A 25,550-nucleotide genomic window follows, 5' to 3' on the forward strand; every position below is an offset into this window, starting at 1 on the left:
GTGGCATGGTAGTGCAGTGGTTTGCACTGTCACCTCACAGCAAGAAGGCTCTGAGTTTAAACCTTGTGGCCAGCTGGCACTTTTGTGGTGTGGAATTTGCATGTTCTCCCCACGCCTGTGTGGGTTCCCTCTGGGTACTCCGATTTCCTCCCACAGTAAAATAAACATGTGGATTAAGTCAACTAGCTACTCTAAATTGCCCATAGGTAAGTACGAACAGTTGTTCATCTCTGTGTTAGCCCTGAGAAAGATTCATGATCTACCCAGAGTGCACCCCACCTGGGGTAGAGTGCACACCATCTGGGTCAGAGTACACCCCACTTGGGTCAAAGTGTACCCCATTTGGGTCAGAGTGTACCCACCCCACCTGGGTCAGAGTGTACCCACTCCACCTGGGTCAGAGTGCACACCATCTGGATCAGAGTGTACCCCACCTGGGTCAGAGTGTACCCACCCCACCTGGGTCAGAGTGCACACCATCTGGGTCAGAGTGTACCTCACCTGGGTCAGAGTATACCCCTTCTGGGTCAGAGTGTATCCCATTTGGGTCAGAGTGTACCCACCCCACCTGAGTCAGAGTGCACACCATTTGGGTCAGAGTGTACCCCATCTGGGTCAGAGTACACCCCATCTGGGTCAGGGTGAACCCCATTTGGGTCACAGTGTACCCACCCAACCTGGGTCAGCGTGCACAGCATCTGGGTCAGAGTGTACCCCACTTGGGTCAGAGTGCACCTCACCTGGGTAAGAGTACACCCCATCTGGGTCAGAGTGTACCCACCCCACCTAGATCAGAGTGCACACCATCTGGGTCAGAGTGTACCCCATCTGGGTCTGAGTGCACCTCACTTGGGTAAGAGTACACCCCATCTGGGTCAGAGTGCACCCAATTTGCTTCAGAGTGTACCTCACCTGGGTCAGAGTGCACACCATCTGGGTCAGAATACACCCCATCTGGGTCAGGTTGAACCCCATTTGGGGCAGAGTGTACCCACCCCACCTGGGTCAGAGTGTACCCACCCCACCTAGTTCAGACTGCACAGCATCTGGGTCAGAGTGCACCTCACCTGGGTAAGAGTACACCCCATTTGGGTTAGAGTGTACCCACCCCACCTAGGTCAGAGTGCACACCATCTAGGTCAGAGTGTACCCCATCTGGGTTTGAGTGCACCTCACTCGCGTAAGAGTACACCCCATCTGGGTCAGAGTACACCCGATTTGCGTCAGAGTGTACCTCACCTGGGTCATAGTGCACCCCATCTGGGTCAGCGTGTACCCTATGACCCTAACGAATAAGCAGTATAGATGATGGATGGATGTGAGTGGAGATGTCAGTGGACATATGAATGGAGATGTGAGTGGAGCTGTAAGGTTTGGGACGCAATAATGGGCCTCAGTACCCAAGGAGAAATAAAAACCTCTAGGGTTCTTCATTTCTCTTCGTGCTCCTCCTTGTGTGTGTGTGTGTGTGTGTGTGTGCGCGCGGGCGCGTGCATGCGTGCGCGTGTGTGTGAGCGGATCCTCCCCCTGCGCCGGGCCGCTTAATTGCGAGGCTCGCGCGGAGTCTGAGCTACTTAAACGGCTCCCGGATGGGAGAACTCCGAGAGTGCAGTGAAGTTCCGTTCTGCTGAAGGTGCCTCAGTGCAGTGTTAGTGTGGCAGTGTGTTAGTGACGCTTGCAGTGTTAGTGTGTCAGTCATGCAGGTGAAGTGGGTGGTGATGTACCGGAGCGCGGTGCTGCTGCTGCTGCAGGGCTGCCTGAGCGCCGCCGCCGGAGGATGGAGAGAATTAAAGAACGACGCTACGGAGCTGAGCCCGGAGTTCAGCAGCCACACAGCACATCCAGCCCACCACCTTCAGCCATCTAACAACAACACGATGAACGAAGCCAAAAACGGGGGCAGGAGGGTGTCAGCTAATAGCCCTGCATATGGCAAGTATTTGTTCAGAAATCCAGCTGTTCTACCTGTTGGGACTCAGATTAGAAAGTACTGAACATCTGTAAAAGGCTGCGATTTTCACTTTTTAAAAGTAATTTGTGTTTAATTTGTGGCTACTGATTGTTTGTTTAATTTATTTTGCTGTTTTACTGAAAGTTACTCCGCATGACACAAATTTAGTTTTTTAAAAAAATGTAGCTCCTGTTCATTACTACTCTCATTAGTATTATAGAGAAGTGTACAAATGCACCTCTACTTTAAACCACTATGGTTTAATTGGCTGTAATCTATTTAATTCAGTTTTGATTATATTTCTAAACATATCTGCTCAAAGTTTGCTACTTTCAGTCTGGTTTGATAAAGAGTGTTTGAGTTTTCACCGAAATTGTTTGACAGGACTTGGCTTTTGTGGCCCCAAATAAGAATTTCAAAGCGTGTTGGATCTCAGTTGTCAGAATAATTTTACTCTGCAGGCGGCCTTTCATATCTGCTGCTCAGAGAATCCTGGACTATTAGAAAAAAAGTCTTCTTTAAGATGTTTTCAGGAGGTTTATATTAATGGCTCTTAGCTTTGTGAAAGGATTCTAGTTTAGATTCTAGTTTTAGAGCTCTTTCTGAAGGTTAGAAACTTTAATGTTTCCCTCAGAGGCACAACCAATGAACCTGAGATTTGCAGAGTAAAAATGGAGTAAATCATAGATAGTTTCTTTATGAGATACTAGAAAAAAATGAACAGATAACCAACAAAATGCGCTATTTAATAATAACCACAACAATACCCAATAATAATAGCCGAGTGTAACTGACAAATGGTTTAGCGGCCCTCATGGCTTTACATCTTCTCTGTACACTTCATTTATTTTCTTTTTTCCTCATAGATGGAAAATTTCCTCTACCTCCAAGATATTTAAGTTATAGTATTAGATTTTAATTAGCTTTTGGATTTTGAAGTTACAGTATTAAGAAGCATTGCATATTAATAAATTGTGAGGAAACATGCAAAGCTGAGTTAGAGAAAGTATGAGTCTGTGTGTTGCAATCAGGTGATGCACTGATAACTCAGTGTTTTGTGTGATTTCCGCTCTGTTACACAATTAGTCAAGGTCCACATTACGATCTAATTGCATCAGTATGTTTCCGAGCAGAATTGAATGTAGTTGGCTCGAGCATTTCTTAAGGGTATTTTAAAATTGTTATTTAAATGCGATGGTGCTTTAGTGAATGATTCCCACCTGTGGTTAATGGACCCTGTGGTAATCTCTGTGGTACGTGATCTTTTCACTTGAATTGTGGCTGTCAGTATTGTAGTGAGGTTAGTGACTTTTCATTCATTTAATGCTTCAATGTGGGAGTTACAGTAGCTGGACTATTTATATTGACATGATATGATAAATACATGATTTCAAATAGCATACATAGAAATAGAATTTTTCAGCCCCCCCCACCAAAAAAAGATGCTTAACAACGAATGTTAAACAAAGTCACATCAAAAATAAAAGTAAAAAAATGGTTAATTTCATAAATATGATTATACTGAGAAATGAACAAGAAAAATTTATATCTGTCAAGTTATCTGTAACTTTAGAATTGTAACACTGTCATAAACAGAATCAAGTTCAGAAGATAAACTAAAGGGACCATCACAAACCCTGTGGCCATTCCTGAGAGGTGGGGTGTGTGCAGTCCCTAGTGGACAGTATGGGGTCATGCTGAATATGCTCACCTCTCTCTGGCTGACCTCCAGTTCCTTCGCACTTTGAAGGGGAGCGATGTCACTGGGCCTTCATAAAACAGATCGGGTTCTCTGAGAATGAGAAGAGGGAAAACATGAACTCATCACACACATAAATCCTTTGTTGTTTCTCTTTGAGTTGAGCTGCAGAAGGAAATAAATCCTGCTGCAGTATCATTTTTTGAGCTCGCCCTTCCAGTATCTTGTATAGTAATTTAATGTGTTGTCATTGGGAATTGAGCAATACCTTTCTGATCTTGGCTTCCAGCTGAAAAGCTTATTTGAAATTAATTCACATTAATCAAGATTAATTTCAGTTTAGACTCTATCACTTGTACGAGTGCTTTTGAATTTTAGAAAGCTTAGAAGAACTGATTTCTCCACTAATTAAACACTGGAAAAATAATTCTTAGATCATCATAATAAAATTGATGACAGAATTTGAACTTAAGTCAAACATGTAACTTTTACATATTGATATATTGTTCATACTATTACATTAAATTGAGTTCATAAATATACTATGTAATTATGAAATGAGTTTAACATAAACCGACCATTAATTGTATATTTACTTTTTGTTGCACTTGCACATTTTACTTCCCTTAATTTAAATACATTGATCCACGAATTATCTTTTTCAGTGACAGGAGTAATAAAACCAATGCTTATAATAAAACAAACCACATTTTACTACAGATTTCAGCAGATGTAGCAGTTTCAGGCCTGAGCTTATTTTCTCTTTTGCCCCCTGTGTAGAAGCCTCTGAGCTGAGCTGCCGAGAGCTGCGCATTACCCGTTACATCACTGATGGTTTATGTCGTAGTGCCAAGCCAGTTAATGAGCTTGTGTGTTCAGGCCAGTGCCTGCCTGCTCACCTGATGCTCAATTCCATCCTTCGGAGCAAGTGGTGGCGCAGCAGCTCTTCTGAATACCGCTGCATTCCAGCACACTACCGTATGCAACGTGTACAGCTCCACTGCCCCAGCGGTAACAGTCGGACCTACAAAATCCGAATGGTGACTTCCTGCAAGTGCAAGCGCTTTACCCGACACCACAACCAGTCAGATGCCAAGAATCCGGCTTCTCAAAGAACACGGCAGAACAAGAAGCGTGCACGTTTCCAGCAAATACGGGGCCGAAGCAGAGAGCCTACTATCAGCAGCAACTCGTACTGAGAAGCAGCTGTCCATGCATGTGAGCTCATAAAAGACTCTGTCTGTCTGTCTCTCTCTCTCTCTCTCTGTCTCTCTCTCACACACACACACACACACACACACACACACACACACACACACACACACACACACACACACACACATTGTCCAAATACCAATCAACAAGTTCAAGGGGTAGAAGACTAAATAGAGATAACAACCTGGCTGAAGCATATGCACCATTTAATGAGATCAGCAAGTCTTTGGTGTGTTTCACAAGTCATAAAATTTGCATGGTCAATTGAACTTGAATTAATCCCAATAATAGAGATGTTTGACAACAGAAAAGTAGACGGCTGTTGGACTCTTGCTTAAAATGAGGTTTGTAGTTGTGGAAAGTCAGTGTAGAGAATTCGATGGTTTATACTGTATATTCACAGTATTCCTGTGGAGGGCTGATGATCTAATTTTCTTGAAGTTCATTAGAAGGGTGATCAAGATGAACATTGACACCAAAGTTAACAAGCATAACCATGACCAAATCCTACATCAGCGAGGCTGCAAGCTTATGGCTGAGGTGAATGTTTGTATAGCTGAAATGAAGTCATCTCTTTCGGGTGTACTGTAGCTCATGATCCAGCTGCCCAGGAGTGCTGGGCTCAGAAAACGTGCTGCTGGCGACACATTGCTGAAATTCAGCATTCTTAACCCTGGTCACCTGCAAGGAACTCATCTGACAGGCTGCAGTGAGGAATTCCCACAGCATTACCTTTCCAAAAGAGACCTTATAGGAACTGTCAGCTGGAGCCGAGCCCACAGTCAGTGACAGAAAGTAGGAATGGTTGGGTCAGCACTCCATGAGCTGAGTCTGTTAGGGCCAAGAGCAGCAAACACTGTTTCTCTGTCCTGTCTTAATTACTAAATAGATCCATTCCTGTGTTTAGGATTTGAGTCATAAAAAGCCATTTCCTCTCGACGTGGTCAGTTCCTGTTTGTTTGAATAGCAGAAAAAGGGGGCCCACATGCATGTAGGAATCTACAACAATTGTGCCTGTTGTTACCTTAGGGGCAGAGCACTTTTCTACACCACCCCCGTTCTCTGGAAACCATTTGGAGCTTCTTGGCCAGTTGGAATAACTAAGTAGTGTTAATGGTTATCTAATTGTAATAACAGTGCGATTTAAATGCAAGGACATTAAACCAACAATCAGCATGTACATCTACATGTAATCTCAGTATACCATTTCATTATAAAAGCTTCCATTATATTATACAATGTATAAGCTTTACAAATGTGCTGTGAAATTAATTGAAGATTGACTTCTCTGGATGGAAAAATGACCTGACAAAACAACAATGTCTTCCAGTGAAGCCATGAAAGCAGTGTGCTTTTAACAACTGGAGCTGCCCAAAGAATCAATTCCTCAAACATCCGTAGGAAAGCTTTAAGAGACAAACATGAAATACGGGACTGAACTCTGGATGTAAGCACATGCTGATATTATACAGGATGTACAGTAGGAGAGCTGTGGAATCCCAAGACAGACATTTGCCTGTCACATCCAATCCAAGTGTCTTGCCTCCAGTATATCTAATGAAGAATATTTCACTCATGTCCGGACATTGTTCAACTCCAGAATTTTTTCCATCTTGCTTCCCATCTCTGTTTTCTATACATAACTAACCATGTTTGCTTCTTTTTTTCAATTGTATGTTTTGAAAAAGAAACTGAAAGTTTTTTTTTTTTTTGCCATGTAAGCCAAATTGCCATGTATTGGACATAGTGTACTTACTTGGTCTATTGATACAAAACCCTTCAAATGAGTACTGGATGGAAGGATTGCAGCTCTCTCCAATCCTGAAAGAGACTCCTATAAAGAATGAACTGTATATTTATTTTTGAATTTCAACATTTAAATTATTTATGCAACCTTTTTTTAAATGTAAAATAATAGCCATTATTGTTCCATATGACATAATAATGAATTTCCTAACAAAACGAGAACACAAATAAAGTAAGTCAAAGTATATTTGAAAGGCAATGTGTTTATCATTCTTTTCAGAGTGCTCTGATGAATTCTGTCTCCCGCACGCTAAGCCTGTCTCTCACTGAGGGCTTGATAAACAAAGTGCTGCAATCGGGAAATGAAGGATTTGTTGCACTTTGGAATGTCTAACAGGACTTCATAATAGGCAGGAGAAAAACAGTTTTCACAAAAGAATTGTTCTGTTGGACGAGGTTGGTTCAGTCACTTTTTGTTCAGAATGTTGAACTGCAGCTGTAGACCAGCATTATGTTGTTTGTTTACCTAAGCTTCCTTCATACCATAAAGGATACTTTTCTTAAATCACCTAATCTAGATGACCTCTGTGTTTGTCATGCTTGTCATGTTTGTTACATACTAGAGCATTGTGAACAATGGCTCATGAAGGAACTCCCAGCACGCACCTAACCAGGTCCAGCCTACATGGTGCACAAAACACAACAAGGTGTTTATGCTGTAAATCATACAAATGACTGTCTTCCAAACTTCGATGTGATTTATAGCAGGTTTATATGGAAGATGTTGCTAATCAAACACAGAGGCGTACCAAACATGGAAAAAATTACTTTTTAGACTAAATGGTTTTCTTTACTATTGCCAGTTTTCTACAACAGTCATCTGATCTCCTGGGATCGTCTATTATTGCCATTTTCAACATCACAATCAAGCTATATCCACAATCACCTTGCATGTTATGCTTTCACTCAAATGTAGCTGGCAGGCATAGCGCTTACTGAGTAATTCAAGAACAAGCATTGGAGACTAGCACAAGAATAGTACTGGAGGAAATTGTCACTGGCAGACTATCTGTCCTGAGTTATGGCACCAAAACTGAGTAATTACTCGACAGAAACCTGGCACAGATTTTCTGAATCAGAAGGTAGGCAGGGGTGTGTGAGCGGTCAGACGGGACCAGCTCCTCAGAGTGCGTTTAACATTTCAGTGGCTTCTCTACAACGTTTCAAACACATGGTGTCTGAACAGGCCACTAAAATCAGGTGTCAAAAGAATGTAGTCGTTCTACATTCCAGGCGTAAGGAGCACACAACACAGCTTATATTAACCAATGTATGAACTGTGCAAGTAAAATTGCATTATATATTATTTTATTATAATGTAATTTTATATTTAGTCCATTTATCTGGTATGATATTAAATTTATCTGGTTTATCCAGTTTAACTGATAAATCAGAAAGACACTGAACAACTAATAAGCCAGTTTCTATGTCTGTAGTAGGTTGTCTGAGACAAGTATTTAAATGTGCAATGTTTAATATCCTCTCTCTCTCCCTATCTCTCTAACATAAAATGTTTCCACTTCATACACAAGATGTAGAAATTATAAATGGACACAAATCTCATTCATTTTTCCTCTTTACCTCAAGTAGCTTCTCCTCTTTCAGTTTCATTGAATATACACATTTATTCACTTACACAGCCCTGTAGACCACTTTCACGTAAACCTCAGTCTCCTCTGCACTCAACTCATCCGACCCAAGCTGCATGTCTAGCAGATAATACTGCTTTCAGCAGATTTTAAAGGTTTACTATCTCCTTTGATCTTGATAATACGAGGGTCAAATGTCTCATTTCTCCAGCTTGCACACAGTTAGAGTTTGATTGTACTCAGATGCTAAGAGATTATTCACCAGACCAAAATGAAAGACAAATCAATTAAAATGTATATCAAGTATCACCATTTGAAGATGATTGAGAAGTATTAAAGTCAGTGTGCTGTGTTACATAAGCAAAGAACGTTTGAACCTTTGGTGTTCATCACTCGTACTGCAATAATAAACATAAACAGATGCTCCTGGCATGCAGAATGTCTCATTCAGAATCAAAAGCCTTTAAATGTTCCCATCAAGAGCAGTTACATATCAGCTTTACTATTCTCCTCTGCATTCTTTATTCAACTCATAATTTTGGAAATTTTTTACCAGGAACTTGAGATTCTGTTGTGTCCCTATTCACAGACCTAAAAATTTGAGTCAAGGTGCTCCAGAAAAAGATCTAATTTCCTCAAAACACATGGAACTATGAGGGATGTATTCAGAGAAGGATGTTTGTGCTGCACTAGCTTTATCAGGTCATGTGCACTAATAGCTTAGAACAAATCTAAAGCAGAACTGCACTTGGCATGGAGACATGAAAGCACAAGTTTAACTAATTTGGAGTCCTCCATGGTGCACGGTGCTGTGGGGATATTGTTACAGTTCAGGGAGAAGGATGTTGAACAGGAGGAGGAGGAAGAAACTTGGGTCAAGGCTATGAAGAGGCTGGAGCTGCTCAGTGTGTCCTATAGCATTATATTCAATATACGCACAAACCTTCAGAGGCTACAAATTGCTATTGAAGCTGAGTTCCTGGGCCCTGGAGGGACAAGAGGCCACACGTAAGCAGGGTGCACATCGATGGCCCATGCAGGATGCTTGTATAGGAAACACTAGGGGAGCAGATGAGTGCAGGGACAGACGGTAGCATGTCACGGGCCAGCAGCACCCAGTGAGCCATAGCTGCTTGAGCCAAGTACAAGAATCCAGTAAAGGTCAAGCTCGTGTCGGAAGGAAATCAGCAGCAGAGTGGATAGGACTGGTCAATATTTCAGAACAACAGTAACCACAAACAATGGTAGAGGCATGTATTGCTTGTCTCCATTTGGAATCAATAAAATGACAATCTAAGACCAAAATGTGCAGAACCTCACACAAATAAACAGGCTCAGTTGAGGCACAGGGGCTCTGAGCAATCTGTTTTTGTGGAAAGCAAGATAACATTCATCATATTGTGCTCCACAGCTTTTGCCAACAGGGTGTTGAGTGCTGCCTCTAGACTGCAGTTTGTTTGTTTAAAAGATTACAATTCGTCCAAGTCAAATAGACACCTTGAACATTTACCCTGCTCTGACAATAAATGGATGCCAAATGGTTTGAGAGCATGTGCTGAACATTCCTATATTCATGAGGGGGGATAGAGGCCAGGTAAAGGCTAGCACATGCACGTATGATGTCATCATGTACATAGCAATTAAGCACATGATATCACAGGCCGCCTGTTGGGAGTCGAGTCCACAGAGGAGATGGAGAATAGATGCTTATAAAGATAGGGGCACCTATTAAGTTGTGATTTTACGATACCTTTGTGCATTACTGCTTCAATTCAGTGAAGGTTATGCACATACAAAAGTAAACAAATATATTTAATAAGTCATAATTAAATGCAGGAGTATATTTTTCTGGCAGTGAAGACTACTATGCCCTGTTGATGGGTTTTACTTAACGTTTGCTTTTGAAAAAGGTGCAAGTTGATTTTCTGACAGGGTCTATGGAAGAGTATGTCTTTTAAATGAGCCGAATAGCACATTTTCTCCATTTGCTTCAATGAATATACTATATTTTTTTCTGGGAGTCTCTTCTGAGAGATCCAAACTCACACGACTACCAAGAACAGTTAGCACAAGAGACTCCCAGCAAAAAACTTTTTTAAAATATTGTTTGAAGCCCTGTAATTTCCACTCATTTACACAAATTATTCTTTCTAAATCACCTACAACACAACCAATGTCTGCAAAAGATGCACAGAGTTTAGGGTAATTTTTAAATTACTTCCTAATCTTCTTTTTAACTTATGAATGAGAAATGTTTGTTTCTCATTTTCACTTATTCTCTTTTATCAGCACTGGTGCCATTTGCAGATCATAACTTAGATAGAGGACATTTAACATCTTTTCTTTTAAGGAGCAGTGGTTAGAGTCTTCTCAACTGTACATCACAGACAGGCTTTGATCAACAAATGAACTAAGTATTCATATTACAAAAAAAAAAGTTTCATACATGCCTAACTTAATGGCACGGTGGTGTAGTTGTTAGCACTGTCGCCTCACAGCAAGAAGGTTCTGGGTTCAAGCCCAGCGGCCGATGGGGGCCTTTCTGTGTGGCGTTTGTATGTTCTCCCTGTGTCTGCGTGAGCTTCCTCTGGGTGCTCTGGTTTCCCCCACAGTTCAAAGACATGCGGTTAGGTTAAAGTGCATATCATGGGTAAATTCAGGAGCAAGATCAATGTAATTCTCCTATTTTATATCAAACTTTGGTCAAATATCTGTTACATTTTGCATTTTGTCCGATTTTTTTTACCTTGCACAATACCAGAAAAATTCAGTTGAAATCAAGCCATTTGAGACGAATTCGTCTGCCTCTGAAAAAACTTGCCATTTGGATTTCCTGGCAAACACTGATTTCCATGACGTCACGTGCGGGATGCCTCCCCCTGAATCTTACGTCAGTGTTGGTTTGTTTATGAGAAAACGACCTGGTGGTTTTCTGCAAATTTCTTCAACGTTATCACGTAATTATTAAAATGGTTAACAGATGTATCGTAGGAGGGTGTAGCAACACCAATCTTGATGGGATTAGTACTCATCGTTTTCCAAAAGACCGGACAGTGAGAGAGAAATGGTATCGCTTGGTCCACACAGGCTGTGCACTGAAACTGTGCAAGCTCACGCAGCCTGCTGGCGCTTCCGCAGATAACGTCACGAATCTGGCTCCAGACTCCCTTGGGATTTTCCCAGACACGTTTTGTTATTTTATTTTTTTCTGCTGTAGACAGATGGCCTTGTGCAAAATTACCCTTCTGGATGAGTGTGTAAAGGGACATACTTTCATATAAAAAAAAAAACCCAAATTGGTCCAGAATATGCCCTTTAACATGGGGCAGCCATGGCCTGATGATGGGCTGAAGTACCCTTGAGCAAGGTACCTAATCCCCAACTGCCCCCCAGGTGCTGTAACATACGTAGCTGCCCACTGCTCTGTGTATGTGTGTGTGCTCATTGCTCATTTGTGTGTGCATGCGTGTGTTCACTGCTTCAGATGGGTTATATGCAAAGGTTAATGTCACTGTGTGCTTAAGTCTGTGCTTGAGTGTATGTGCGACAAATAAAGGCTTTTTGGCTTGGCTTGGCTTGGCTTGGCTTAAAACATTCTGAGCATATTAGTTCATCCAAGACTTTTCAAAACCAGAGTTCTAGAGTTTTGACTCAACATCCTGGAGCAATTCAAACTAGAAAATATCATAATAACTTTTTTTTTTTTTTTAATTCCAAGCATGACTTTTGTCCTATTTAGCTGTTGACAGAACAGTTTTGGTCACACCATGTTTGGACCGTCTGCTTTAGACACCCAACAAACAATCTACAGACTGTCACTACAAGTCCTGATTCTCAACAACATGTCATAAATTATATCAGTAGAATAAACTGAAATAGGAATTGTGAGAGGACAAAGGTATATAGTCTGTAGATTACTTATCAAATAATTATTATGTAAATATCAATAGCTACAGTATCAACTGAACTATCCAAATAAAAAAAAAAAAAACCCCAGGACAACTTAATCATCTATAGAGTGTGTATACTGTAGATTATGCACTCAAAATCAACAACATAAACTGCTGACAGTTTTCTGCCTTGGAAAATTCTCAGAACAGAGTTTTTTTCTTTCTTTCTGGTTTCAAGGTAACATGACAAGCTGCATTTTTGTTTTATTAACTTCATGAGTGAGAACAAAGAGAGGCTGGTGAGAGAATGCTCATATATAGCTCTCATAACATTAGTGATAACAGGAACTAACTTATTTCACAGATGTTCCACAATATCTGTAACTAAGTATTTATAAATATTTGAAATGCATGGTGTTGTTTATTAATACAAGTTAAAATTGTCATTTTCAACAAATCACTGTGAAATAAGATGAATAAAACATATGATTCATTGCTGTTTGTACAAACATAGAAAATTTAATCCTTAAAGTTTATTTAATTTGCCCTTCTGGGAGACCAGTTCTATGTGTAATCCTACAGTAGACTGTTTCTCAACCAGAAAGAGCTCCAAGGAGATCCCTGTTATCTAATGAACCCTTAAATAGCCCTTGAACTTAGAAATGGGGACAGAGTGTGTACAGCAGTTCAGCCTCTCATATCTCATGGTATTAATGCACATCTGAACAGTGGGAGAAAATTAACATTACTGCCCATAACTGTCTTTGTGTAAATGCGCCATAATACAACTACAACTACATTAACAAAAAATTTCACTGCAGGCTCTCTGTGTATTTGTCTTTGAGCAGGAACATTAATGAGTGTCTTCTTCCATCTATCCATCCATTATCTGTAGCCGCTTATCCTGTTCTACAGGGTCACGGGCAAGCTGGAGCCTATCCCAGCTGACTATGGGTGAGAGGCGGGGAACACCCTGGACAAGTCGCTAGGTTATCGCAGGGCTAACACAGAGACAAACAACCATTCACACTCACATTTACACCTACGGTCAATTTTTAGAGCCACCAATTAGCCTAACCTGCATGTCTTTGGACTGTGGCAGAAACCGGAGCACCCGGAGGAAACCCACGCAGACACAGGGAAAACATGGAAACTCCATACAGAAAGGCCTTTGCTGGCCACGAACCCAGGACCTTCTTGCTGTGAGGTGACAGTGCTAACCACTACACCACCGTGCCGCCCTATAATAATATCATATTTTTAATATTAAGTTAATCACCCAGTGGGCAGCACAAGAGTGCAGTGTTTAGCACTGCCACCTTACAGCAAGCAGGTTCTGGGATCTAAGCTACCAGCTGATTGGGGCCTTTCTGTGTGGAGTTTGCATATTCTCCCTGTGCCTGCGTGGGTTTCATACAATGGTCCAAAGATATGCAGAAGGTCAACTGGCTACTCTAAATTGCCCATATGTGTAAATATGAGTGTGACTGTCCGTCTGTCTGTCTGTCTGTCTGTCTGTCTGTCTGTCTGTCTGTCTGTCTGCATTAGCCCTGCTACATTGATGACCTGTCCAGGGTGTACCCCACCTCTTGTCTGGTGTTAGCTGGGATTAACTCCAGCCTACCCATAACGTCCAATGGATAAATGTTAAAAAACTGAATGAATGAATATACAAGCATGTGCCACTTGAAAGCTATCTGGTTCATGTTGTTTATTCTGATTATACAGAGAAAAAAAAGTTAAAATGCAGACCGAATTCCTTCCTAACCATGTGGCTTGGTGTCTGAACCAAAAAGAAGCTAGTCTATCTCCTGTCTCCTGCCGACCTCTGGGATCTCTGGGATAGCTTTGTGATCTGTTTGGCTTTCTAGACTTATCAGGAAAAGAAAATATCCTCTGGGGGTTTTGCAAATAGCTTGTTCAAAATATCTAAAAGAATACCGTTACTGCCCTGCAACTATGCTCAGTAATAAGACTTATAGCACAATGTAATATATAAAGCCCAAGCTTTTAGCTGCAATTCATTCAACAGAAGATAGGCTATAGAAACTGCCAAAGTCATACTGTACAACCCCAAATCAGAAAAAGTTGAAATTGAAATTAAAACTGAAAACAATGATGTGTAAATAATATTTGACCTGTATTGCACCCAAAACAATACAGCAGCACATTATTTGATGTTTTACCTCCTGAATTTTATTGTGTTTTTTTTCTCCCCAAATAAATACTTATTTCAATTTTGATTCTTGTAACACATTTCAAAATATGTTGGGACAGTAAAACATTTACCACTTTATAATGTTACTATTCCTTCTCACAACACTTAAAAAGATGTTTAGGAACTAAGACACCAAGGGATACGAAGTGTTTCAGGTGTTATTTTGTCCCATTTTTCCTGCAAACACGTCTTAATATGTGCAATACTACAGGGTCGTCATCATATTTTTCATTTCAAATTTTGCCACACATTCTCTATTGGGAACAGAGGGGAGAGGCACCCTCTTCCTCCACAGCCATGCCTTTGTAAAATGTGCAGAATTTGGTTTTGCATTGTCTTGTTGAAATACCCCTGGAAAAGACGTCATCTTGAAGGCAGCATATGTTGCTCCAAAATCTCAATGTACTTTTCTGCATTAATGCTGCCATCACAGACGTGTAAGTTACCTTTGCCAAGGGCACTGACACAACACAACCCCATACCATGACAGACCCTGGCTTTTGGACTTATTGCTGGTAACAGTCTGGATAGTCCTTTTCATTTTTGGTCTAGAGCACACAGCATCTATTTCATCAAAAAGAAAAAAAAAACCTGGAATATTGATTCATCTGACCGCAATACATGTTTTCACTGTATGATGGCCCATCCCAGATGCCTCCAAGCCCAGAAGAGTCAACAGCACTTCTGCATACAGTTAATATCAGGCTTATATCAGCTGTAGATGAATGACGGTTCTTGATACAGTGCCATCTGAGGGATTGGAGATCACGGGTATTCAGCTTAGGCTTGTGCCCTTGCCCTTTATACAGAAATACCAAAATTCCTCCAGATTCCTTGAATCTTTTAATAATATTATACACCATAGAGAGTAAAATATATAAATCCCTTCATGTCTTTCTTTCAGGAACATTGTTTTTACTTTGCTTAGTAAATAGCATAGTCAATTTTTCATACAAGCTAATGAATAGCCTGGTATCTCTTAGCAATGAACCTAATCAAAATATGTAATTGCTTTTCGTTGATATACCGTACATCTTCTACAGTAAACAAAGTTGTACATATATGGTAGTTACTTGCTAATTACAGTGTAATATATTGGAGTTTTATTCAAACTTAAGGTAATTAATTTGCTACACACTGTAAAAAAATTTAAAGCTGGTTAAACTTAGAAATGAAAGTTCACCTGCTGCCTTAAAAATGTGAGTAAACTCAACATGAACTTCAATTTATAACTTACAGACATAAGTTAAATGCACACAGACAAAACTCACAAGTAGTCAAGACTTTCCTGTCTTGATTACTTTCAGCTTAATTTTTTGAAAACTTATAAACTTAATAATAATAATAATAATAATAATAATAATAATAATAATAATAATAATTTTAACTTATATGGCTCCTTTATCACACCCAAGGTCACTTTAGAATTACAAAACAAACAGGGAGAAGAACAACTTGAGTTCATTATCCAAAACACGTCATGACAATTGGAGCTAAAGAGAAGAAACAAGTTCACATAACTAAATGGTGATATGGATCATTAAAAAATGTAAGACTTTTGTCTTTGTCTTCTCCTGACGTCTCTTCCTCTAGAGGCCTTCACTTCTCTTTTTATTTAATAGGCTCTAGAGAGCTGAGCATTCTTTGTGTTCATTTCACATTTTCTTCCCTTAGTATCAGTTCCGCCAAGTTCATGTTTTTGAGAAGGGAAAGAAAGGAGGGAAAACAGCCTATTTTACACCACTGTGGAGGAGCTGCACAGTGGGCTAATTCTAGCAACAGATGGCCCAGAGCCCATCCATCAGACAGGAAATATTTTGCACTTCTATAAAGAATAGAGAAGGAAAAAGACACAAGATACCTATCATACTCCCCAAACCATAGTCAGATCCAAAATCAGTGGATGGACTTGAATGTAAGACTACAGTTGATTGATATAGTTGTTATTAAGCATCATTTTTAAATATGGCCTTGTTGATGATGAAAAATTTGTCCATTTGTGTTTTCACTAGGTGTTTTATGGGGGCTCATAAAAGAGCTCAGACATGAAAAAGCAGAAGAAATTATTTCTCAGCGGGAAAATATATGGCTAATAAGACAAGAGATGAAAGATTTCATGAGCACATGTTACATGCAATCTTCCAAGATACACACGTCCTGACACACTAATCTAGTTGCACACATCTTTAGGTGCAATTAAATTACATTCTACATGAAAAACTGTGCTGTACAAAACGGGAGTATAAGTCCAGATGCTCTATTTAAGCACTATGCATATATGTGCTTACACCCCTTGTATCCATTTGAGGGATGGTTGTGGGGAGAAAAAAAGAGAGGAGTCAGCACAAAAGCCTGGGGAAATGGAAAATATGTTTGATTACATGATTCCTTTAGTACTAAACTTTGGGAAATTGTAATTTTGTCTGCTTCTCAAGACCAAGTGTAAATTAGCCCCATGCCTGTTGTTCAGAGTAGTATAGGCAATATTGCCATGTCCTTTATTTTACTGCACAACTGGGCTGTTTTTGACCTACCAGTGCAGGTATTTTTTTTTTAATTATTATTCATTTTCAATTATATTTTCTTCATGACAAATTGTGATATAATCTCAGACCATTTTAGGACCTTGGTGAAGAACCTATTCAGGAAAAATACATCTTTTAACACTACTTATTGATTGGGTGGTCATGCAAATCTGGCATCTCTGGTCCTAGCATATAAGTAAAGAATACATAGGATATACATCACTTTCCTCACATCTACCACAAGAAGATCAGCACATTAAACAGGCTTTTTGTGATATTGTCAATTTTTTTTTTTAATGTTAAAGGACTGCAAGAAAACAGAACATGGTTTAATTGCACACTATTATACCAGGCAGCTTTTTCTGTACAGAATATATATATATATATATTTTTAAATTCACAAAGGGAATATCAGCCATATTACTTCACTGCACAGTATAATTCAAAGCAAACTGAGCATCTGAAAAAGAAAAACCCTACAATGTATACTTTAAAAGTCAAAAAGAAGCATATAATTAAACACCTTTACTTTCTTGGTTTGACCGACTAGTGGCCTAGTGGTAGCGTGTCCGCCTCTCGATCGGGAGATTGTGAGTTCTATTCACGGTCGGGTCATACCAAAGACCATTATAAAAATGGTACCTACTACCATCTGGCAAGGCACGCTGCAATACAGATGTGCATGGGGAGTTAAACTCTCGTGGTTACCAGAGGACTAGCCCCCCACTGTAACCCTAGTTATGTGAGAGGCCGGGGGCTATGGAGATCGGCGCCGCCCGATGCGCCACCGCCCGATGCGCCACCATCAGAGTTGGGCCTGGTTAGTACTTGAGTGGGAGACTGCCTAGGAATACCAGGTACTGTAGGCACGGGAAGGACTTTGACTTTTGACTTTCTTGGTTTATTCCCAAAAACAATGACTACATTTAATAGATATTCAATCTGAGTCTGATGCTCCTGTGTGTCTGAGTCATAATGCTTTCAACAATGGCAATATTAAGTTTCAAGTTTATTTGTACAGCGCTTTTAACAATAAGCATTGTCGCAAAGCAGCTTTACAGAATTTGAACGACTTAAAACATGAGCTAATTTTATCCCTAATCTATCCCCAATGAGCAAGCCTGTGGCGACGGTGGCAAGGAAAAACTCCCTCAGACGACATGAGGAAGAAACCTCGAGAGGAACCAGACTCAAAAGGGAACCCATCCTCATTTGGGCAACAACAGACAGCCTGACTATAATATTAACAGTTTTAACAGGTATAACCCTCAACTGTCCTCATGGGGCCGTCCTTCACAGGAGTGGGGCGATAAAACTCCGACCAGACACAGGGCACCAGGATGGATCAAGCAGGTCCGAGGGGCAGAAGAGGCCAGCATCTCAATCCCAGGATCAACATGTAACTCAGAGGGACAGATGGGGGGGGGGGGGGGGGGGGGGGAAGAATATTACTCTCTCTTTTCATAACCAACCAGTAAAGCCAATCCTAAAAACAAGCCCAACCTGTCATGCTCAGGTTCTACAGAAGAATGAACAGAAACCAGTAACAGATGATCAATTTTATGCTTCCAATATCCAGATGATGAAGATGATTAAAAATCCAGACTTGTGTTTCAGACTAAATGCTCTTTAATGGTCCTCAATGTGAACCAGCATGTCATAGTGGCTTTTGCATTTACTGTATAAGACTGTTCCATTCATTACAAACCTTTTTTGCAGAAGGATGGGGAAACTGATGGACAGGCTTTCCCTGCTGGCACTCGAAAAGTTCCTGCACTGCTGAACACCTTGGACAATTCTGCCTTAATTCCACCAGATGTGTAAGAGGATTTGATTGAACCCCTCTGAATAATTTATAATTAATGCTTGTGTTTTTTTTTTAAAGATCTACAAGTATAGACATTTTATTTACTTTATGACAGACAAATGATAGTTTTGCTACAGCATTATTACGTTACAGTATTTAGTGCTCTATTAATGGATTAATGATCCTTGAATGAAGTAGTATTATCTGTATTCATGGCTGAAGTGCCCTTGAGCAAGGAACCTAACCCCCAACTGCTCCCCGGGTGCTGTAGCATAGCTGGCCACTGCTCTGGGTATGTGTGTGTGCTCATTGTCACTTGTGTGTCCATGTGTGCGTTCACTACTTCAGATGGGTTAAATGCAGAGGAGGAATTTCACTATGCTTGAGTGTACATGTGACAAATAAAGTCTTCTTCTTCTAGTAAACTGTTCAGAACCAGAAGACTTGGAAAAAAACATCACTATTATTGTACATTATTGTACAAAAACCTTAAAGGACCTCTGTGAAATCCTGTCAGAACTTGTAGTGATTGTAAAGTATGTACTGTATATGCATGTGTGCTGTTAAATGGTATCCAGCTATTTAGCACAAAAGTCTCTTAGCACAAATCTAAAGTCTTTTAGCACAACTCTAAGTTCTTTAGCACAACTCTGGATTATGGTCACAATAATTGAAAAAAAATATTCATCTTGATATAGGAAGGGGTTTATTATGATTGCTTAGGGACTGGAAGCTGCAATTTCTGCTGCTGTGCATGTTAAGGATCAGTTGTTGATCCCTGAAATGTGGACTGAAAATATGATTCTTTGTTGTCTGGATATTTGTAGTTAAGCCATAACAAACCTTGAATTGTGGGCGCCTTCACAGATAACTTCAGTCACTTCTGATCATATCACAAGATGGCGGAGTGGGGAAATACAGTCTCTCATTTTCTCAGCAACTTTCATAAAAAATCCATCAAGCATCTTTAAACATGATCGGTAAGTATTCATAATAAAGATTAAGTGTTCTTGGAGCTTGTGTACGGAAGCCGCGAGAGGCCCTTCATATAATCTTTTTTTATTCACCTTGTTATCCTGAGATAACAACATAATTAATTCAGGATCTCGAGAAAACAACACAACTAATTTGAGATCTTGAGAAAACAAAACCGTTATTCCGAGATAACGACATAATTAATTCAGGAGCTCAAGAAAACAACACAACTAGTTTGAGATCTCGAGAAAACAAAACCGTTATTTCGAGATCTCGAGAAAACAAAACAATTATTCTGTGATCTTGAGAAAACGAAACAATTATTCTGTGATCTCGAGAAAACAAAACAATTATTTCATGATCTCAGCTGGATCACTGTATCTCTGTCGGTAGAGACGAAGTCGGGCCAGTCTTCTGCGGAGGTGCTGCGGTCTAATTTTGAAATTAGCCCTTATTAAAAGACTTAATGCAATCACTCCCTGTGTCAACCCCTGATCAAAATATTGCCTTATTAGGTGATCGATTATTCCAGACATTCTAATGACCAAAGTTGCGTCTGTACAGAATGAGAAATAGCCCCAAAGTCAGCATATCACAAGTCTCTTGACGTACCTGAATGAGCCATTTCTCAGCTGTTTACTTGAGATCATGAAATAATTGTTTTGTTTTCTCAAGATCTCGAAATAATGGTTTTGTTTTCTCGAGATCTCGAATTAGTTGTGTTGTTTTCTCGAGATCCTGAATTAATTATGTCGTTATCTCGGGATAACAAGGTGAATAAAAAAAAGGATTATATGAAGGGCCTGTCTCGGCTTCCATACTTGTGCTAAAGAACTTAGAGTTGTGCTAAGAGACTTTAAAACTTGTGCTAAAAGACTTCAGATTTCTGCTAAGACTTATGCTAAAAGACTTTTGTGCTAAATACCCGTAAACCCTGTTAAACATATTGTATATGGGGCATGATCTGGAGTCAGCAAAGGAAGCAAATAGATAAGTTCTACTTCCCATCCTACACAGTCATCACTTTCAGTGAGCCTCTCTACATGTACTGTGATGTGTGAAGCATGCAGCAGGTTGTCTTGGCCCAGTGTACTGGCTAAATTCAAAGATCTCTTTCAGTGTTGTCTTGCCACTTTATTAAAATTTGGTTCTGAACACAAAACAACATATCCTCCCGCTATCTTTGACAAGAAATAACAGAGTTGGGTCCCTAATATGATCAAAGCCCCCACCCTTGCACCAGCCAGGTTCATGATTAGAGCTGTTTGATCTTTCCTGATTAATTAAGAAAGAATGCAATGAACTGGGGTTGCTATGGAGATAAACAGTAATGGTGCAGCAGGTGTTGGCCCCTTGAGCGAGGCTGTGAATGGAGCTTATGCATAGCTGCAGAGGTGGCCGTTTCCAACACTCCCTCTAAACCACAGCTCACATGCCACACATTCTTCCTGACCACACAACTGGAAGGGCACAAAGGTCTGTCAGGGGAGGACTTAAACATATCCCATACTTCATAAGCAACATTATGTAAATTATACATAAACTTTAGTACATGTGTAATATAAATGACAAATCTCTTAGTCAGTCTGTTTTGGCACTTACTGGACAGCATGCTCAGCTGGATCCTAAAATACTGAAGTAAAAAAAAAACTGGTTGAAAAAGACTTGCAATCACACAGAATGATTAAACCTGTATTAAGTAGTTAACTAACGGACAACTAATCTAAGGATATACAGTTTAAAATAAAACAGCTCCAAGACTTATGGTAAATGTTAAGCTTTTAAACTACTAAGCCACACCATGCTCTAAAAGACAAGCAGAGCAGGAAAGTCCTGCTGATGCAAAGTGAAGTCACACAAATCATGAGTATAAACCTGGTCAAGCTCATGTAGGCCAGTCTCCTGAGAGGCGGACAGCTTCATTGAGCACTCATTCTGGGATCCATCAGGCCATCTGGAGGACTGGCTGTGTCCCTGCTGCTCTGACAGCCTCTATAAGTCTGCAATGAGGCAGAGCATAGTGCTGCTGCTGCTGCTTCATTACTCCGCACAGGTGCCTCCACTTCCAGCTGCCATGTTCATCAGCCACTCCTGATCTGATTCCTCCTTTACACAGGGACACTTTTACTGTAACACTCCCCAGAGCACTGCTTTAGACCCCTGATGTCATACGGTACAATGCATAGTGTGATTAAGTGAGGAAAAGGTTCAAGCGGATCAAATTTCACAACAAATGGAAGTGAAGGGCAAAGACAAAGGTAAGACACTGGTTCTGCTGGGTTGAAAAAATATGTACACATCAGTCTTTTAACAGAGCACGTTTTATTACTCATCTTTGACTTTACTTGGCATGTTTTGAATATATCTTCTGTTTCTATCAGTGTATAAGATTTGTGGATGAAAGAGATGATCTACTTGTCAGGTGCAGTAAAATAAAAGGGGAAATGTAAAACAGAAACAGAATCTTTCACCAAATCAGGATATGTTGGAGAATACCTCAAAATATTTGTGATACATTTATTTCATGCTTGGCCAACACCTTGGCAGGACATATGAGTGAGCTAACTCAGCTTCACTTAAACACCAAGCCAGCACTCTATTTCACCACTTTGACTTTCTGCCCATACATTTTCCTTTATACTGCACTGGAGGGACACGGGGTCCTGGAAACACTAGCACGAACGTCTAAACATCTGTCAGAGGAAAAGTACTCTCCGGTCAAAACAGACAGCTCATGAACATGAGTTACAACTATTCAGCTTATGAAAAAGAACAATATCAATAACAAAAATGTAAGAACAAGATCACTTATCTTAAAAATAGATACTTTGGTAGAAATAAAAACTATAAATGTCTATACATACATTAACTCCTCCACTGTCAGCAACTTGCCAATTTCCATAAATTCAGTAAAAAGGTACTGTAGCAGAGACAAAATTTTGAAGTGCCATAGCAGCCCTGAAAGAAATTCAGTAAAAATGTACAAAACACTAAATAGGCGAAGTTCATTTCTTATTCCTTTAAATTTAGCAATGGGTTATTTATTTATTTTATCTATCTATCTATCTATCTATCTATCTATCTATCTATCTATCTATCTATCTATCTATCTATCTATCTATCTATCTATCTATACTTTCACTGTCTGATTTATACAAATTTAATTAGAAACTGGCCTGGAAACTAATTGGCAGATATCATGTATTTTTGTTTGTTTAACTGATTTAAAAGACTTTAAAAATATCTTTAAAGCTGTTTGGATAAAAATGCTGCCAGCATATTATCTACAAGGACTGACTATCAAGGGTGAAAATGTGTTAAAAGATGTTGGTGACTTCTTGGAAGGTTCTGGGTTCGACCCCAGTGGCTGATGGGGGCCTTTCTGTGTGGAGTTTGCATGTTCTCCCCATGTCTGTATGGGTTTCCTCCAGATGCTCCGGTTTCCCCCACAGTCCAAAGACATGCGGTTAGGTTAACATGGGGTGGCCTTGGGCTGAGGTGCCCTTGAGCAAGGTACCTAACGCCCAACTGCTCCCCAGGTGCTGTAGTATGACTGCCCACTGCTCTGTGTGTGTGTGTGTTCACTGCTTCAGATGGGTTAAATGCAGAGGATGAATTTCACTGTGTGCTTGAATGTGCATGTGACAAATAAAGGCCTCTTCTTTTTCTTTCTAAAATTTTGAATCCTTTTCCAAATTTATCTCATCTCATTATCTCCAGCCGCTTTATCCTGTTCTACAGGGTCACAGGCAAGCTGGAGCCTATCCCAGCTGACTACGGGCGAAAGGCGGGGTACACCCTGGACAAGTCGCCAGGTCATCAGAGGGCTGACACATAGACACAGACAACCATTCACACTCACATTCACACCTACGGTCAATTTAGAGTCACCAGTTAACCTAACCTGCATGTCTTTGGGGGAAACCGGAGCACCCGGAGGAAACCCACGCAGACACGGGGAGAACATGCAAACTCCGCACAGAAAGGCCCTCGCCGGCCACGGGGCTCGAACCCAGGACCTTCTTGCTGTGAGGCGACAGCGCTAACCACTACACCATCGTGCCGCCCCTTTCCAAATTTATATAATTTTGAATATCAGTATTTAGTATAACTATGTAGGCGATTATAGAAAATCAAGTATGCTGATTGGTCAAGAAATTCAGAAAATTTTTTGATAATCACCTCGAGTGACTCGGCAAAATGGTGACCAATTGCTCTGTCACTGTAAGTGAGGAAGAATGACAAATTCTGAAAGAAAATGCTGTTCCTAAAAGCACTAAAGATGCTACAAAGTTTGGTCTAAAACTATTCCAAGGTAAGGTTTAATTGTGATTTATTTTATCGATTTCAAAACAAAGTATTTTCTGTGATTCAGCATAGATAAGTGACACAAGTCTGTGCGCACCTTTATTACATTTGCATATCGCTTTTGAAGTTTGAAAGAAATTATTTTTAAACATTTTTTAAACTAATCACTGGTGTATTTATACTAAAACAATTATTCACCTCAGGCTCAGTGAATATCGGTGAATAATAACCTTTACTTCGTCTCAGTTATTATTCACTGATATTCACTTTGTCTCTGGCAAATAATTGTTCTTAGATCATTATCAGTTTTTTCTGTCTTGTTTATATTTTCCTTCATTTAATGTTCTTGTTGTGTTTATCTTACATGTTTGTGTTCATTCATCATCAGTAATTGCTTATCCTGGTCAGAGTTATAGTGGATCCTATCCCAGGAACACGGGGAATGAAGTGGGCTCTCACCGTGAATGGGACACCAGTCCATCACAACACACCAGGCACACACATTCACACCTAGGGTAATTTAGTAGCCAATCCGCCTACTGGCATATCTTTGAGTAGGAAACCAGATGATGCAGAGGAAACCCACAGGCATGGGAATAACATGTGAAACCCAATACTGTACATGCAGTAACCTAAATTCAGGACTGAACCAGGAACCATGGAGCTATGAGGCAACAACTCTACACATTGCACCACCATGCCATCCTGCTGGTTTATATTTTGTTCAATTGTTTAATGTTTTCTGCTCCTGAAGTTTGAACAGCACATAAAGCAGCATGAATAGAAATAAAATGACAAAATAAAATGATTATCAGTCACCCATCCAATTTCATGAAAGCCATTATCTAGAATAAAGCCGGGAAAGCTGTGGCAAATAATGCCTTCAAAATGCCTTCAAAAGTCACTGAATTTATTAATGAATTTATTAATTTCAAATGCATGCATTCAGAGTATGTTTTATATTTCCCTTTTTAAAAAATGAGAATTTTAACCATTCTGCAAATGAATATAATATGATACATACACAGCACTGTAGCATATGTAGATATCTTTTCCCTCAATCTTTTATGCTGAATTAAAAAAAATATATATTAAAAACGCATTCCACTGCACAACAATTGGGCAAAAGACTGGTTGGGCAGTTGGCAATTGGGCAAAAGATGATTACTGGGTAACTTGAATGGATTCACCAAATGGCAGCTTGCAATAAAAAAAATACACACACATTAGCATAAATCTATTTTAACATAAATCTACTCTTTACCCATCATAAATGATGCACTTACACTCATAAACGCTGCAAGTTAGGAGGCCTGTTCACACTATCAAGCATAAATAATGCACAGGATACAACTTTACACCTTAGTGCTTGGTCAGTGTTTTTATTTGCGCTTCATTAAATTTGTGCTTGGAAGTAATTGTGAAATGCTGCGATATCCATTAGGATTGGAGGTGCCTCCAGAAAAATACAGCTCAGTGTCTCAGAAGTGCTGAGTGAGTGGACAGATGGTGAATAAATTAGGATGAAAAGACATCGGCAGGTTGACCCTCTCAGTCGAGTGCTTAA

At 40.0% G+C, this 25,550-nt stretch overlaps 1 protein-coding gene across 3 annotated transcripts; it reads left to right on the forward strand.

The window, feature by feature from the left end:
• Positions 1 to 1,543: 1,543 nt before the first annotated feature.
• Positions 1,544 to 18,711, forward strand: sost (sclerostin). Of its 3 annotated transcripts, none has more exons than XM_060939878.1 (3): positions 1,544 to 1,932; positions 4,431 to 4,868; positions 18,613 to 18,711. In XM_060939878.1, exons 1-2 carry the CDS (start codon positions 1,698 to 1,700, stop codon positions 4,847 to 4,849), a joined length of 654 nt encoding a protein of 217 aa, XP_060795861.1. In that variant the 5' UTR covers positions 1,544 to 1,697; the 3' UTR covers positions 4,850 to 4,868; positions 18,613 to 18,711. The 3 variants fall into 3 exon arrangements, with proteins under 3 accessions (XP_060795861.1, XP_060795860.1, XP_060795859.1); XM_060939877.1 differs by lacking the exon at positions 18,613 to 18,711 and adding an exon at positions 6,196 to 6,865; XM_060939876.1 differs by lacking the exon at positions 18,613 to 18,711 and having other exon boundaries at positions 4,431 to 6,865.
• Positions 18,712 to 25,550: the final 6,839 nt, after the last annotated feature.

Source organism: Neoarius graeffei, chromosome 14 (genome assembly GCF_027579695.1).
Source record: "Neoarius graeffei isolate fNeoGra1 chromosome 14, fNeoGra1.pri, whole genome shotgun sequence".
Lineage (NCBI taxonomy): Eukaryota > Metazoa > Chordata > Actinopteri > Siluriformes > Ariidae > Neoarius > Neoarius graeffei.

Coding starts and splice junctions, on each gene's coding strand:
- sost (XM_060939878.1), top strand. CDS start 1,698: ATGCAGGTGAAGTGGGTGGTGATGTACCGGAGCGCGGTGCTGCTGCTG. Junction 1,933..4,430: donor AGCTAATAGCCCTGCATATG/GCAAGTATTTGT, acceptor CCCCCTGTGTAG/AAGCCTCTGAGCTGAGCTGC.